Source organism: Calonectris borealis, chromosome Z, assembly GCF_964195595.1.
Source record: "Calonectris borealis chromosome Z, bCalBor7.hap1.2, whole genome shotgun sequence".
Lineage (NCBI taxonomy): Eukaryota > Metazoa > Chordata > Aves > Procellariiformes > Procellariidae > Calonectris > Calonectris borealis.
The window spans coordinates 32095111-32108330 of record NC_134352.1 but is presented as its reverse complement, the minus strand read 5'-3'; the positions used below and the strand labels follow the sequence as shown (position 1 = coordinate 32108330).

General features: G+C 45.9%; 1 protein-coding gene across 2 annotated transcripts; it reads right to left on the bottom strand.

The window, feature by feature from the left end:
• Nucleotides 1-233: 233 nt before the first annotated feature.
• Nucleotides 234-13130, bottom strand: POFUT3 (protein O-fucosyltransferase 3). Of its 2 annotated transcripts, none has more exons than XM_075138421.1 (5): nt 12818-13130; nt 10567-10773; nt 7813-8098; nt 2236-3071; nt 234-496 (listed from the first exon to the last, which is right to left on the bottom strand). In XM_075138421.1, the coding sequence occupies exons 2-5, from the start codon at nt 10645-10647 to the stop codon at nt 272-274; spliced, it is 1428 nt and encodes a 475-aa protein (XP_074994522.1). In that variant the 5' UTR covers nt 10648-10773; nt 12818-13130; the 3' UTR covers nt 234-271. The 2 variants fall into 2 exon arrangements, with proteins under 2 accessions (XP_074994522.1, XP_074994523.1); XM_075138422.1 differs by lacking the exon at nt 12818-13130 and adding an exon at nt 12604-12725.
• Between the last annotated feature and the right edge of the window lie 90 nt (nt 13131-13220).

Here is a 13220-nt window from a genome sequence, read left to right as displayed (position 1 = left end):
AATGTGTGCCTTAATGCTCAAACACCTGAACTAATGACAATTAACATAAATATAAATCATTCTAAATATAAATATATATATATGTACACGTATCACCTGGCAGGGTGATTCTATTGTTTAGCACTCCTTAGTACCCCTTGAGCACTGAACATACTAAATTCAGTGCTACAGGTCTACTTCCTATGACTACCCACCAATGACAAGGTCACCCACAAAAGAAAATTCCACGGACTCCTCTGAAGAGCTCACTCGGTTTTACAGGTTGTTGTGTTTATTCTTTGAATACAAGCATCCAAAATTCTTGAGCTGTAAAATTCCTGTTCCTTTCCACCAGTTGCCTCAGCGCCCAGGCTTCTTTCTTGGATTGCTCAAAGCTTGGTATCCACATCTCTTGAAGAGAAGTCCAGCCAGGGTTTGAAGACGAGAACCAGAACGCCTCTGGTTTGGGGCAGCTCAAATGGTTAACCTGAGCCTTCCACCTCTGGGGCAGCCATCCCTGGCAACGAAGAGAAATAAAAGGGTTATTCAGGAACCCTGGCAGACAGAGGAGAAAGGTCCTATGCCATCAGTAAACTATCAAAGCATGTCTGTGACATTTTCCTTCCCACTACAGACTCTAGCCATGTCCCTGTGGATGGCAGAGGTGAAGCTCTCCCCACAGTGCCCAGGACAAAGCCAGTCATGCCAAGAGAACCAGAGACTCAGATCAGGTCTGGCTGCAAATGAGCAGCACCAGCCCACCCAAACTGAAATTCTATGGCAAGTTCTATTTTCATCATTATATTCTGTTTTCATCTTACATATGCACACACTGAATGAGATTTTTTTAAGGAGAAGAAACAAGTCATGAATCTGACCAGGAGAGCAAACTGGTCTTCATAATCTTCTTAACTAGAGAGCCACAAAAGCATGGGGAAGGAATATCTGTATCTAACCTATTCTATACCTTTCCATGGTTGTATTCCTAACTCAAAGAGAGGACATCTGTCCAGATTTGCACTAGATTCAAACAGGAAAGCCTGGTTAAACGTAATGCTTGCATTCCCCGTCACTTCAGCTCACCTTAGTAACTTCAAACGCTTTCTTCATCTCCTTTCTACTGGCTGACCACATAATGTACTGCTCAGACTGTGACACCTAAAATATGGCCTAATGGATATAGGACAGCTGTAGGATACTAGAGCCATCGACCAGTTCCATTACTGGACACAAAAAGGGTTTTTTTCATTCATGCTGATAACTGAGCTAGTGGAGAGTTTAAAAAATGGCTACTGACACTTGGTACGTAAACCTGGAAACCTTAAAGGAATGTGGCAATTAAAATGAGTATCCACCAACTCAGAAATGTATGTGGTGAGAGTTTTTTTACCTTCTGTCTAATTCCAGGTAATGCTCTGTTTACACCAGCCAAATCCACCGCAGCTAGTAGCCTCAGGAGACTGGCTTATGGTGCCTTTGAAATGGCCTTCTGGTGTCATGGCTAGCACCCTTGCAATACTGCTGGGCCCTTAGTGCTGGGCTTCCTGATAAGACAGGCATTTCCAGCTGGTCTCTATCAGCACAATTTCAAGAGGATTAGACCAGGAGGAACAGGTCCACTTTCTCTCATAAATGCACAACCTGGCTTAAACATCAATGTTTCAATGTTTAGTAACCAAATGTGGCCACAGACAATGGCATGTTGTCACTACAGGTTTGCCCACACATACGTGGACCCAGACAGTTAGAGAGTATTTAAGTCAGGAGGGACCTCCAGTGATCATCTAGTCCAGTCCCCTCTTCCAAACAGGTCTAATCATATCTAATTGCCAAGGGAAGCACTGAGTTGAGTCTTAAAACACCTCCAAGGACAGAGATCTCACAACCCGTCTGGGCAACCTGTTTCCAAATGTTCCATGTCATCTAAAGCAAGTCAGCGAGTTAGGCTACTTTCTGTAGCCTTATAAAAACCTCCTCCCTGAACAATTCAAGCCTTCTGCTGAAATGACCACCAGCTCAATGGTCAAAGTGTACGAGCTCAATCAAACACTGTAGCAGTATGAGAAACACACGGTCTGTCTGTGCACCCACACCTTCCGCCAACACCTTTTGACATGACGATGCACAACCCAATGGCACTGCAATACCAGTGGTTGTAGGCTGGCCAGAAATCTCGTAATGAAACTTCCTGGGACAAATCTGAGCCTAGTGCCATTTTAAAGCCTCTCTGAGACATAAGGACAAAGTCACAAGTACCTTTTCTTTCCTTCTGATGTTTTCCCACACCCTGTTACACACCATGCACTCAAAGGTGTCAAGGTAATTATCCCGGGTGATATCTTGCACTCCCCACTTGCGTTCCTTCATCGCTGTAAGCAGCTTTGAGTTGGAAATATCCCCTTTCAGTTTCCATTGTAGGTAGGACTCATATTCTTGATCGTTTGTATCCAGTTTTTTGATATAATGGGCCAGCTCCCGAGGGTGTGAAAAACTGGATACCAAGATTGCACTCTTGTTACTAGGAAGCCAGTCTACAATGCTAGGAGACCCGAAGTACACTGGTACCACTCCCAACTTCAGCGGCCGCCAGAGTTTTTCAGTGATGTAATCTTCACAGATTGCATTCTCAAAAGCAAGAATGAACTTGTACTGTGCCAGTATTTCATAGAAGTTCCCGTCATCCATGGCAGTTGGATTTCTGAGATGCTGAGGAAGGTCTCTGTTATGCAGACATTCCCCATAAGAGTCTACTTCAATGTGGCACATCAGCTCACGCACATAGCTGTCCCGATCAGAAGGAGGGTTGCAGTCAGACTGCACGTACACAAGTGGTGCAAGCCTCTTCCTCAGGCTGTTCTTCATCTGCAGTGGGATCATGTACCTCAACGACTTCAGGACTTCTACATCCTCAAGGTACTGAGTGGTCAGTGGTAGGTGAGAATGGCGGCTAAAGGTTGCAGTGTGGTTGAATAAGGTGATGGTTGGTTCGTGAAAGAGTTTGTAGTTATTTTTCGGCGACTCTTCATGGAAAAGGGCCCAATCATGATAGTCTTTACGAGGGAGGGGTAGGCTGTCTATACTGAAGTCAGTACCTAGACAAAAGCAAACAGTGTTTAGTCTGCCCCTATCTATCATGCCACACTAACTACAATGACACAGAAGTCTAGTCTTAATTTAATATCACTGTCGTATTTATGACATTATAAGGCAGTATTGCAAAGAGAGCAATTCATGCAAAGACAGAGGAGTGTTATGACAGATAAAACTTAATTTGGCAGCAGAAGAATCTAGAGAATGGGGATCAGTAGTTAATATTAGAAATGGTTTCCTTTCAGTTCATATGACTTTAAAGGCCTCTCATTTCAAAGGCTCGCTAGGAATTTTGTATCTTAATGCACTGAAATGAGACTAGTAAGATGCTTAATAATCCCCTGGTTCTGTAAATACGGGAACAGCTGATATTGCCTCTATCTATGATGTGAGGGAAATGGTTACTGCAAGGCTCAATTTGGTTCTAGTAGCAAAACAGCCAAAAGGATGCTAAAATACTGGACAGGGTTAAAGAGAAAAATTACAAGAATGACTTCAAGTCTTGGAAAGACATTGTACTATGGAGCCTTTGGAAACCAATCTATTTAGTTTATCAAAGAGAGAAGTAAGAGGTGATGTTATCACAGCTGCCTACCAGATATATGAAGAAGTAGCTTCTGGCAGAAGACGGCTCCTCAAACTAATGCCAAGAGTAGAAGAAAAACCATACCTAAACTCCAGAAACAGACCGCCGCAGCTGCTTGCTCCTCCTTGCAAGGACAGGGAGCCTCCAGAACAACTTAGGAAAGCTGTGGTGGAAGCTTTAGGACAAATGTAGAAGCCTTTACTCACAGGCTTGTCTGTGCAAAACCGAGTTCAAGCTCGTGAATCTGACCCCTGCCCTCCCTTCAGTACCGCTCTACTACGCTCATACAACTAGCCTTATTGCAGATTAAATGCAAAGTTGATGAATCTCTGTCAAGATACTTCCTCACTGTCTTATAACTGTACCTATTTTTTACTTCAGTATAAGCACTGAATATACAAAACTTTTAACTGCTATTGTCAAGCAAGGGAGGTTCATAAACTGAAACAAACAGAGAACAGCTGGTTTAGAAAACACAAATCCCTTCTCTTTGGACAAGCTGTTGTACCATCTCAGTCACACTCCTAACTTTTCACTCTCTGTTCTACCCTTGACCTCAAACCACTGATTGGAAAAAAGAGGGAGCTAGCAAAAGTCTAATACAGAATCTTGATCTAAAAACTAATATATAAAGAAGGAAAAAAAATGCCCAGTGGTCTTTGTGGCTGCACGAGCCTGCCAAGATGACTCCAAGGATGACCTTATAAAACTAACATAAAACTTCACTACTGCAGTGAAGATGGATGTTAGCTGCCAGTAACGTAACAACCTCCTATAGAGCAAGATCCTTCTAGAGCATCAGGTGGGTTTTTTTAAAGCCACTAAGTATGTGACCTTCTGTTTTCCACTGAAGGGTGGTCCCAAGCCCTCAACACCAGAAGGCTGAAGGGCTGTGCCACTCACTGAAAAATGCTATTTGCTGCCTCTGGTTCTGACGTGTTACAGTGATACAAGAAGGTGGGGAAAATTGAAAGTGAATCAAATTCTCACAGGGAAACTTACAAGGCCTATCTGGTTTTGAAAACACTTTGTTCTAAGCGATGCCCAGAAGAGAAGCAGCAGTGCATACAGACAATAATGAAATGCTGTGGATTGAAAACATAGCACTTCAGCTCTGTCCCTCGCAAGGGTGCTCCCTCTTTAAGGTAGTATTGCAGGGAAGAGGGAAGGAAAATGCAGGAAAGAATCAGACAAGGAAAGGGATGAGAGAGAGACAAAAGTGCAACATGTAAAACTGACTAAACAAGGAGAGAATTAGGCAAAGAGAAACTTAAAGAAAAATGCACTATAAATCAGAGGACATCAGAATGACTGATTCTAATATAACACTTAATCAATCTCAGTCCAGCAAGAAAACAAAAAGCTTTTAAGGATTAAAGGGAAGATAACATCAGCATGTTCCCTACCCTGTGAGATGAAAAAAATAAAGGAGCTTATGAGAGGATAAAGAAAGCACAAGAAGACTGCAATTATGAGCAATTTCAACTTCCAAACTATTAATTAGGAAATCTTAGATATGTGGCAAAGTGCAGAAGAGAAAGACATGCTATCAGGAGTTCTGCATCTTAGGAGATATCTTTCAGTCAGGATTCATACTCCGAGGACTCAACACTCCAGTGCAGAAAAGCTGGACATACTCCCTCAGGAACAACACCCCTGAGGCTCTGACAGCATGGCATCAGATCCAGCTCATGCCGATTCAGTTGCATTGGTAGCTCATGCTGCATTTAAAACTCTTGTGAAGTATGTGACACTGAAAAGTATGGAGTTGGGAATCCCTCCCAAAAGCAGAGACAAAATCCAGCAAGTGGATGCCATGTCTCACTTCCAAACAGGAGATGAGGGCCCTTGACAAAGTCATCACCTACACCTAGGGGCTTCCTAGGCCAAGACAGTAAGTCAGGACAAGCTGCAGAGAAGCATGTGTTCCTAGCAAAGCACTTCTGCTGGAAAACATCTGTACCCCATATTTTTGCATAATATTTTTTCTAAGCTTTGGATCATTCTTCTCTTGACTAGCTCACTGACCAACGGGAAAATTAATGCAGTTTCTTCGGAAGGTGAAACTGTGCCCTGATCCAACCTTAGCAGGGAAATGCAGATGTTCAAGTTTTCACTCAGCAGACTGTTTAGAGGGAAGTTCTGCCAAAATCTGCCTTTTTGCAGGCCCACAGCTCAGTGCATCAAGGTCAGAGTGCGTGTGTGTGTGAAGCTTTTCTGTATCGATGCAGCATTTTTTTTCACCTTCAATACCATCTATGACCTTTGTCTCTCTAGGTTTTAGCATTGTGAGATCATTTATTGTGGTTTAAAATAAGTAACATTTTTGCATATTTTGACACTTGTGTTTACGCAGTTCATAGCCAAGCATCACTAGGAAAAAACCAAAACTACAGGGAGAGTCTTTTGCCCAGTATAAATAGTCCTTTAAAAATAAGTACGTAAACCATGTCCACAAGCCTGCTAAAAATTAACAGTAATAGTCTTCCTAACGCTGAAACAGACAAACAGAATTACTAACAGAGACCAAAACCACCAGACTTTACAGCCTTCATGTGATGCAAACCCAGCTTTCCTTGTCTTTAATTGGGTCAGCTTCTCCTTTCTTTGCTGTTATTCCTTCGCTTTCACGCTTGACCACTATATTATCAACTGACAAAGCTGACCTACTTGGAACTCTGAAAAGATTAATGATGGGAAGTTTTTGGTTCACTGTTAACAACCAAGCTAAAGGCCTTTCTCTCCTACACTTCCAGTTCACCTGTATCCTGACTGAGTGAATGAGATTCAGGACTATCTTCTATTTTGTTTTGTTTCCAGCCAGAGGAGCTGAACACAGCTGTCACAGAAAAGCACTTGGCTTTATTTTTCCACCTAAAATTCACTTTTTCTCTGAAAAGCAACTGTGTGGGGAAAAAGAACAAAATTAACAAAATACGGCCTACTTTTAAAAGATGCATCTTTTGTGTTTTGTAGACTCACTTTACAGTACATGTAGTGGGAAGTTTCTGATGTGGCAGAGCCAGAGCAGCTCAGAAGGTTGCACTAGCTCCTGCTCCCTGTGCAGAATCAATAGGTTTCTTTCACTGCTTTCCATTTACAGTCTGCTAGCAATCTCTCAGCATATGAGGGAGGGGAGTCGCACAGTTACCAGTGAGGGCATTATTTTAAGACAAAAGACTTGCACAAGTGCAACAAAGGCCTTGCAGAACCTCTACTAGGGGTGACAAGCCAGAGGACTGGAAAAAACTGGCTTGATCTCAGACTGTCTTTTCATGACTTGGCAGCTACGGGAAATGATCTTTTCTCCTATAAACAGGGAGCACATGTGATTGGAAAGCAGCATGAGACAAGGCAGCAGTCATACCACAGTGTGCACGGTCATTTTTCAGAATACTTTTACCGAGAACATGCATCTCTGGATCTCCGCTGATGGTATTCAGCACCAGACAAAGATTAGCACAACGAGCTGCCAAAGTTTCCTGCTCTTAGTGATTGCCACCTAGAATATTTAATCTCTAAAGGAAAGTAACTGGGCAAGCGGGAAAGTTACTCCTTTAAAAAGAAACAGATCCTTACTGTCCTGGTTTCAGCTGGGATAGAGTTAATTTTCTTCCTAGCAGTTGGTATAGTGCTGTGTTTTGGATTTCGGATGAGAATAATATTGATAACACACTGATGTTTCAGTTGTTAAGTGGTGTTTACATAGTCAAGGACTTTTCAGTTTCCCATGGTCTGCCAGGTGCGCAAGAAGCTGGGAGGGAGCACAGCCAGGACAGCTAACCCAAACTGGCCAACGGGCTATTCCATACCATATGACGTCATGCTCAGTATATAAAGCTGGGGGAAGAAGAAGGAATGGAGGGATGTTCAGAGTGATGGCGTTTGTCTTCCCAAGTAACCGCTACATGTGATGGAGCCCTGCTGTCCTGGAGATGGCTGAACACCTGCCTGCTGATGGGAAGTAATGAATGAATTCCTTGTTTTGCTTCGCTTGCGTGCGCAGCTTTTGCTTTACCTATTAAACTGCGTTGATCTCAACCCAGGAGTTTTCTCACTTTTACTCTTCCGATTCTCTCCCCCATCCCACCAGGGGGGTGTGCGCAAGCGGCTGTGTGGGGCTTAGATGCCGGCTGGGGTTCAACCACGACACTTACCATAGAACAGAAACGCTCTCGTCATCTGATTGTGCTGGTAGGTCTTATTGATAGTAAAGAAGCAAACATCCTCTCCGCACTGACCCAATCTCCCTGTCTCTCCAGTCAGGGGAGACCACCAGAGCAGGATGGGGTAGTGATTTACATCAGACTCTGTCTTCAAACTGCTGTGAAGTTCCTGCTTCTTAAACTGAAAAGCGTGTCTCTCCACAGGCTTTAACGGGCCACTGTGTAAACTGGAGATTACTGCCACCTTATTCTCTGAATTGCCCAGTTCAGTGATAACCTTCAGGGAAATAAACATACATATCACAGCACATCACTGTCATTAGCCAGGATATCTGCTTGACAAATCAGAGTTTAAGCATCAAGCACTAAGTCTGCATGTGAAGTTTCTGTCAATCAAAGTGGATGCATTTCACTGACTGCAACCACCGTCCAGGTGGTCGTATGTCAGCAAAAGCTTTAATTTGAATTTGTAAGGAGGAGGCAAGAAATACATTTCTGTACTGAGAGATGGCCACATTATGTATGATTTAACAACATAACTTCTGCTTTCGCCCTGGAAAAAGCATAAAACAGAGAACAGCCCTTCAGTAGCCAGGTTTCTTCTGGAAATTAGCTGTAAAAAAACCCATGAAGTTTTCATGTCTCTGTGTGGCCACCTGTATTCAGCCTAATTAATTTTTAAACCACTGACTGAATAAACCAGGTGCAGATGGGCCTTAAAGACAATGTAACTACAACTTCTACTAGGTAGAGGACAAAAATCCCATCTGTATGCAGAGAAGTGAAAGCCCTACCCGTATGAATCATCATTTACAGATCTGAAACCCTACGAGGAACCTTAAAAACTCTCTGCCCATAGGAGAAGCTTCATCAGCCATCAGACAGAAGTCCCCAGAAAATCTGGGGGACTTCTGGCGCCCTTGAAGCCACCACTCTTTTCTACAGGTAGTTCCTGCTATAAAAGCGACCTGGGGCAGAGAAGTGTGTTGAGTGAAGTGACAGAAATGGTGCCAGCAGGTATTGCCACAGGATACATAGCTCCTGCTCTCAGTTTTAGTGGGGCAAAGACCTTCCTGCTACCATGCAAACGGCTTTTTGTGCGTGCACCTTCACAGGCAGTGCATAATGCCACCCCAGGAACAGCTGCAAGAATGATGGGGGAACTCAAACCCACCAGACAGCTTTGGCCACAGCACTTTCACTTGTCGGATGGCTCTAAAGGAGGATATTGGAAAGCAGGAGAGTGTTGTTTATATTAAGTTGTTTGAAAACATTTATCTTCCCTAATAGCTTTACTGCATGCATTCATTTTGCTGTTTGCTGTGTCATTCGCTCTCACTGTGTAGCAAAATACGCTGATTGTAGCTAGACTAAATAGGCTCTGTGCAACACGGGATACTGGTACAGCACACACAGGAGGCTGTGCAAAGCGCAGCTGTACAGCAAAATACAGAAAACACTCCCGTGTTGGCGAGTGGACAAGATACTACTAGCTGGGGAAAAGATTCATTATATCTAATAGTTTGACAAGATACAACTGCAGCAATATAATTGAAATAAGTCTGTAACTACCTCATGTCCAGGTTTCTCCAGGAACATGCTCCTTTGCTTCCAAAGTTTGCCTTAAATTTGCAGAATTTAAGGAGCCTCTATATCTGCACAGAATTTATAGTAGCTCGCTCTGAACTCCTGGGGGTTGATACACCCCAACTATATCAACAGCTCCTGTGCTACAGCAGTCCCAGCACCAGGACACCAAGTGTCACCATCCTGTGAACATTCCCAGATAAAAATCCCCGCTAGGCACAGGGAAGCTCCAACCAGCTCCAAACCTGCTTAGCTGTTGAAGTGCAGGGTCACAAACCCTCCCAATAAAGGTCCTAAAGACTTGCTAGCATTGCTCCTATGCTAGGGCAGCCATATCACCTCTGGATGCCTTGTTCAGGGGAAGAGAGCTGAAAGTGACCACTGAGTGTCAGTGACTGCCCCCAAGAAATGGCTTCAATTTGGAGTAGGCAGCTGGCCTGGGAGAGCCTCAGAGGTCCTCCTGCTGGCTCCACTGGGAGTTACCTGAGGTACCGGTCTGAACCAGAGTCTCAATTCAAAGCACAGCCCAAGGGGAAAGACATCTCTGGGGCAGACCCTGGCCCTCTCATGACTGAAGTCTCCTTGACTTCAGTCCCATGACTGCCAGCCAAGGCTGATTCCATTTGTCTAAAAGTTGTTCTCTTCTAATGAAAATCTAGGGTAACCTGACAAATTAGTATGCCTCCACATTGATTTTTCTCTCATGCATTTTTTTACTGACGAGCTACGGGACCTTCCAATGCTAAGAAGGGCCTTTGAGTCTGGACTGATGGACAGATTTCCATCACCACTTACTGATGTGCTCTACCACATTAGTATGAAATGAGTCCAGCCTTGCCTCCCTGCCTAATGAGTTCAAACACATGAACAGAGGAGGCAATGCTGGATGGAAGCATGGCATGGTGTGGTACACCACTCCTGAGAAACTCCTCCAGGAGCCACGGAGCTACGCAAGAAAGGTGTTCTCTATGTCATGTCACTTCTGGAGTCAGCTTTTATCACCAGGTCAATGCTGCTGACAGAGTTTCTTTAAACACTCGTCTTAAAGCACAGACTTGTACGGAAAACATGTCACCTTCAATGCTCTCTCTCATCTGCCAGAATTGTGTCATACTTTGAGAGCGATTTCATGCGTCCCCCCCCGCCTTGCCCCTGTACCTGGAGTGTCACCACAAGGAAAAAGGCAGCTGCAAAGCAGAAGCAAGATGCCCACAGTTTCTTCCTCTTCATCCTAATCATGCTGCGTTGCCAGGCCTGCCAGAGCAGTTAGAGCTAGGTATCAGGAAGGCCAGCTTGTCTAAAGTCTTCAGCCTTTGCTGCAGGGCTTTCCCACTCCATTCTTACGCCTCTTCATGGTGACTGCAGCTGAAAAAGGGCACAGCTTTAATAAAGACAGCTCCTCAAGTTCAGTGGTTAGCTTGATGTCCACCCATAGCTTTCTGTAGGTGCCACATTTTGAGCCAAGTATCTAGAAAGCAGTCTGCACAAAACAGCACTCACATGCACAGCCCCAGGCAGCTACTCTCCCTCTGGTCATCCTGGACTTGGGCATCCTCTCTAAGCAGGGTCACATATCCTCTCATCCTTGCAGTCAGCGTACAGAGACACTGATGGGCCTGGCTCCATCCTGTGTGGGAAGGGCAGCCGTTTTCCCCGAGTTTCAGATGGCAAACTGTGCTGCTTTTCAGCAGACTCACAAACAGGTGAGCTATGAAAGACTTTCCTTCCCTGGGCAAGCCCCTGAAAATGCTCATGGAGGAGACACACAACTATCTGGCTTTGTGACTTACTACACTGCAGTCTTCTGGGCCTTCTGTTCACCAGTGTATCTAGCCCAATGCATAGAGAAAGTAATCATACAGCACACACACAAACTCTCTCCACACCTAAACAAGTTCCCCTTCCCTGGTAATCTACATCTGTGCTGGTCTGCCTCTCCTCAAATAACTCTTTCCCTTCCCTGATGCTTTTTTTAGCTTTCACAGAGTCCTACTGTTTTGCTGCACGCTGGATGTTACTGTGTGAAAATCCCAACTCCTGACAACAGGAGTAGGTGCAAGTTCCAGCTTCTTCTTTAAAAAACAAAAAAGAGGATGGGAGAAAGATAAGACTTCACCTCTCAATGCAGAGGAGTAAAGTTTGAAAATGCGGGTATTCTGAAAGCTCAGAAAGCACAAACACACACCAAAAAATTGTTAATAAATTGCTATTTTAAGACTCATCTCTTTCAGAGACGTGCCTCCTGTAATTTAGGCTGGTTTTCTATGAAAAGAAGATGTATGTTTTTGCATTGTCTCCATGTGCACACACCTGCCAGCTTTCCCCCCATCCTAATCCCACTCACAAAGTTCCAAAAACCTGATAAAGAGGGATGGGTCCCAAAACTACTGCCTGCCATAGTACTACCTCTGTGGCACTGGCAGCTAGAGACAAAAAAAATGTTTCTGCTTCCACTGCAACATGAGTTCATCCCTTCCCATCGACCATCAGAAAAGCCTCTTTATTAAAACCTCACAGGAAACCATGCCGTGTGAGTTCTGCTCTGCATGGGACAGCTGCTGTTGAAGGTTTTGTGTGGGCACAAAAGTACACAGCTGCTAGTTGAGCGCTTCTCAAATCAGGTAGGATCTTTTAGAAAGCCTCTGCATCTTCTGTGCCTCCTGCATTATAGGCAAAATGGGGCACCAGGAGGGGAAGGGGCTGACTTCTGCCCACAGTTGTGTTGGTGAAAATCTACCTGAGGCACACCCTGGAGCAGAACAGTATCTTTAATACCACACATCTTACCATGTGCATGGCAAAAAGTATGATGACCCACTGAATGTCCCCCTACCCCTGCCCCGGTAAGAGAGTACTAATCGTCCCATTTTTAGGTATTCTTCTAGAGGGGGAACTGCCCACACCATGGGTGTTCTATACCAATTGCACTGGGTCATGGCTTCATTCTTGCATTTGCAGCGCCCAACGCTCAGTACTTTTGCCCAGCGGTGCGCTTGCAGCGGGGTCCGTACCCGGAGTGGGCTACACAAGGCTCTGTCCTGCCCCAACTCCGCTGCCAAAGATGACCTTGCAGCGCTTTTTGACCTCGGTAGGGCCGAGCGGAGGCCCTGAGCACTTGCGGGAAGAAGGATAAATCACCACCCCCGCCTGTCCTGCGAGAGCAGCAGCTCCCTGCAAACCTTCCAAACTTCCTACCAGCTCTCCGTGCCGCCTCTCCTCCCAGCCCTGCCTCGCTGCGTTTCACCGGGCTCAGCATCCCAGCCGGGGCTGTGCCTGCCCGCTCCTCCGCCGCCTCTTCCCTCCCCGAGGCTCAGCCCGTCCCGCAGCGCCGGCGGGGGCTGCAGCTCCGGCCCTGCTCCCCGCTCGCGGGTCGGGCATCCTCCGGCCAGCCGCCCGCCGCTGTACTCACCCCGAGAAAGTCGCTCCCGCCTCACCGCCGCCGTCCCCCTCTGGCTGGGCTGGAGGGGGCTTGGGGTGGGTTTGGGGTTTTTTTTTTTACTTTCAGTTTGTGCAGCCACTTGGTGCGCGGAGGGAGGCGGGGGCGGGCGCTAGGCGAGCGCTGCGCGGGGCCCGGCGGCGGGGCGGCGCGGGTCCGCGCCTCCCTCCGCCCACCGCGCTCCAGCCGCGGCGGGGGGGGAGGCTCTTTTGGGGAGTCCCCAAGGCCCTGAAGAGGAGACGCAGCGGGCTGATCGGGCTGAGAGCGCCATCACTTCCATCCCCCCACTGCTCTTCCTGCAAGTCCCGCACTGCAAGACCTCACACACCCCAAAAATAAATCCGTCCCTCTCGCTGGTTTCTGTAGCTGTTCGGGT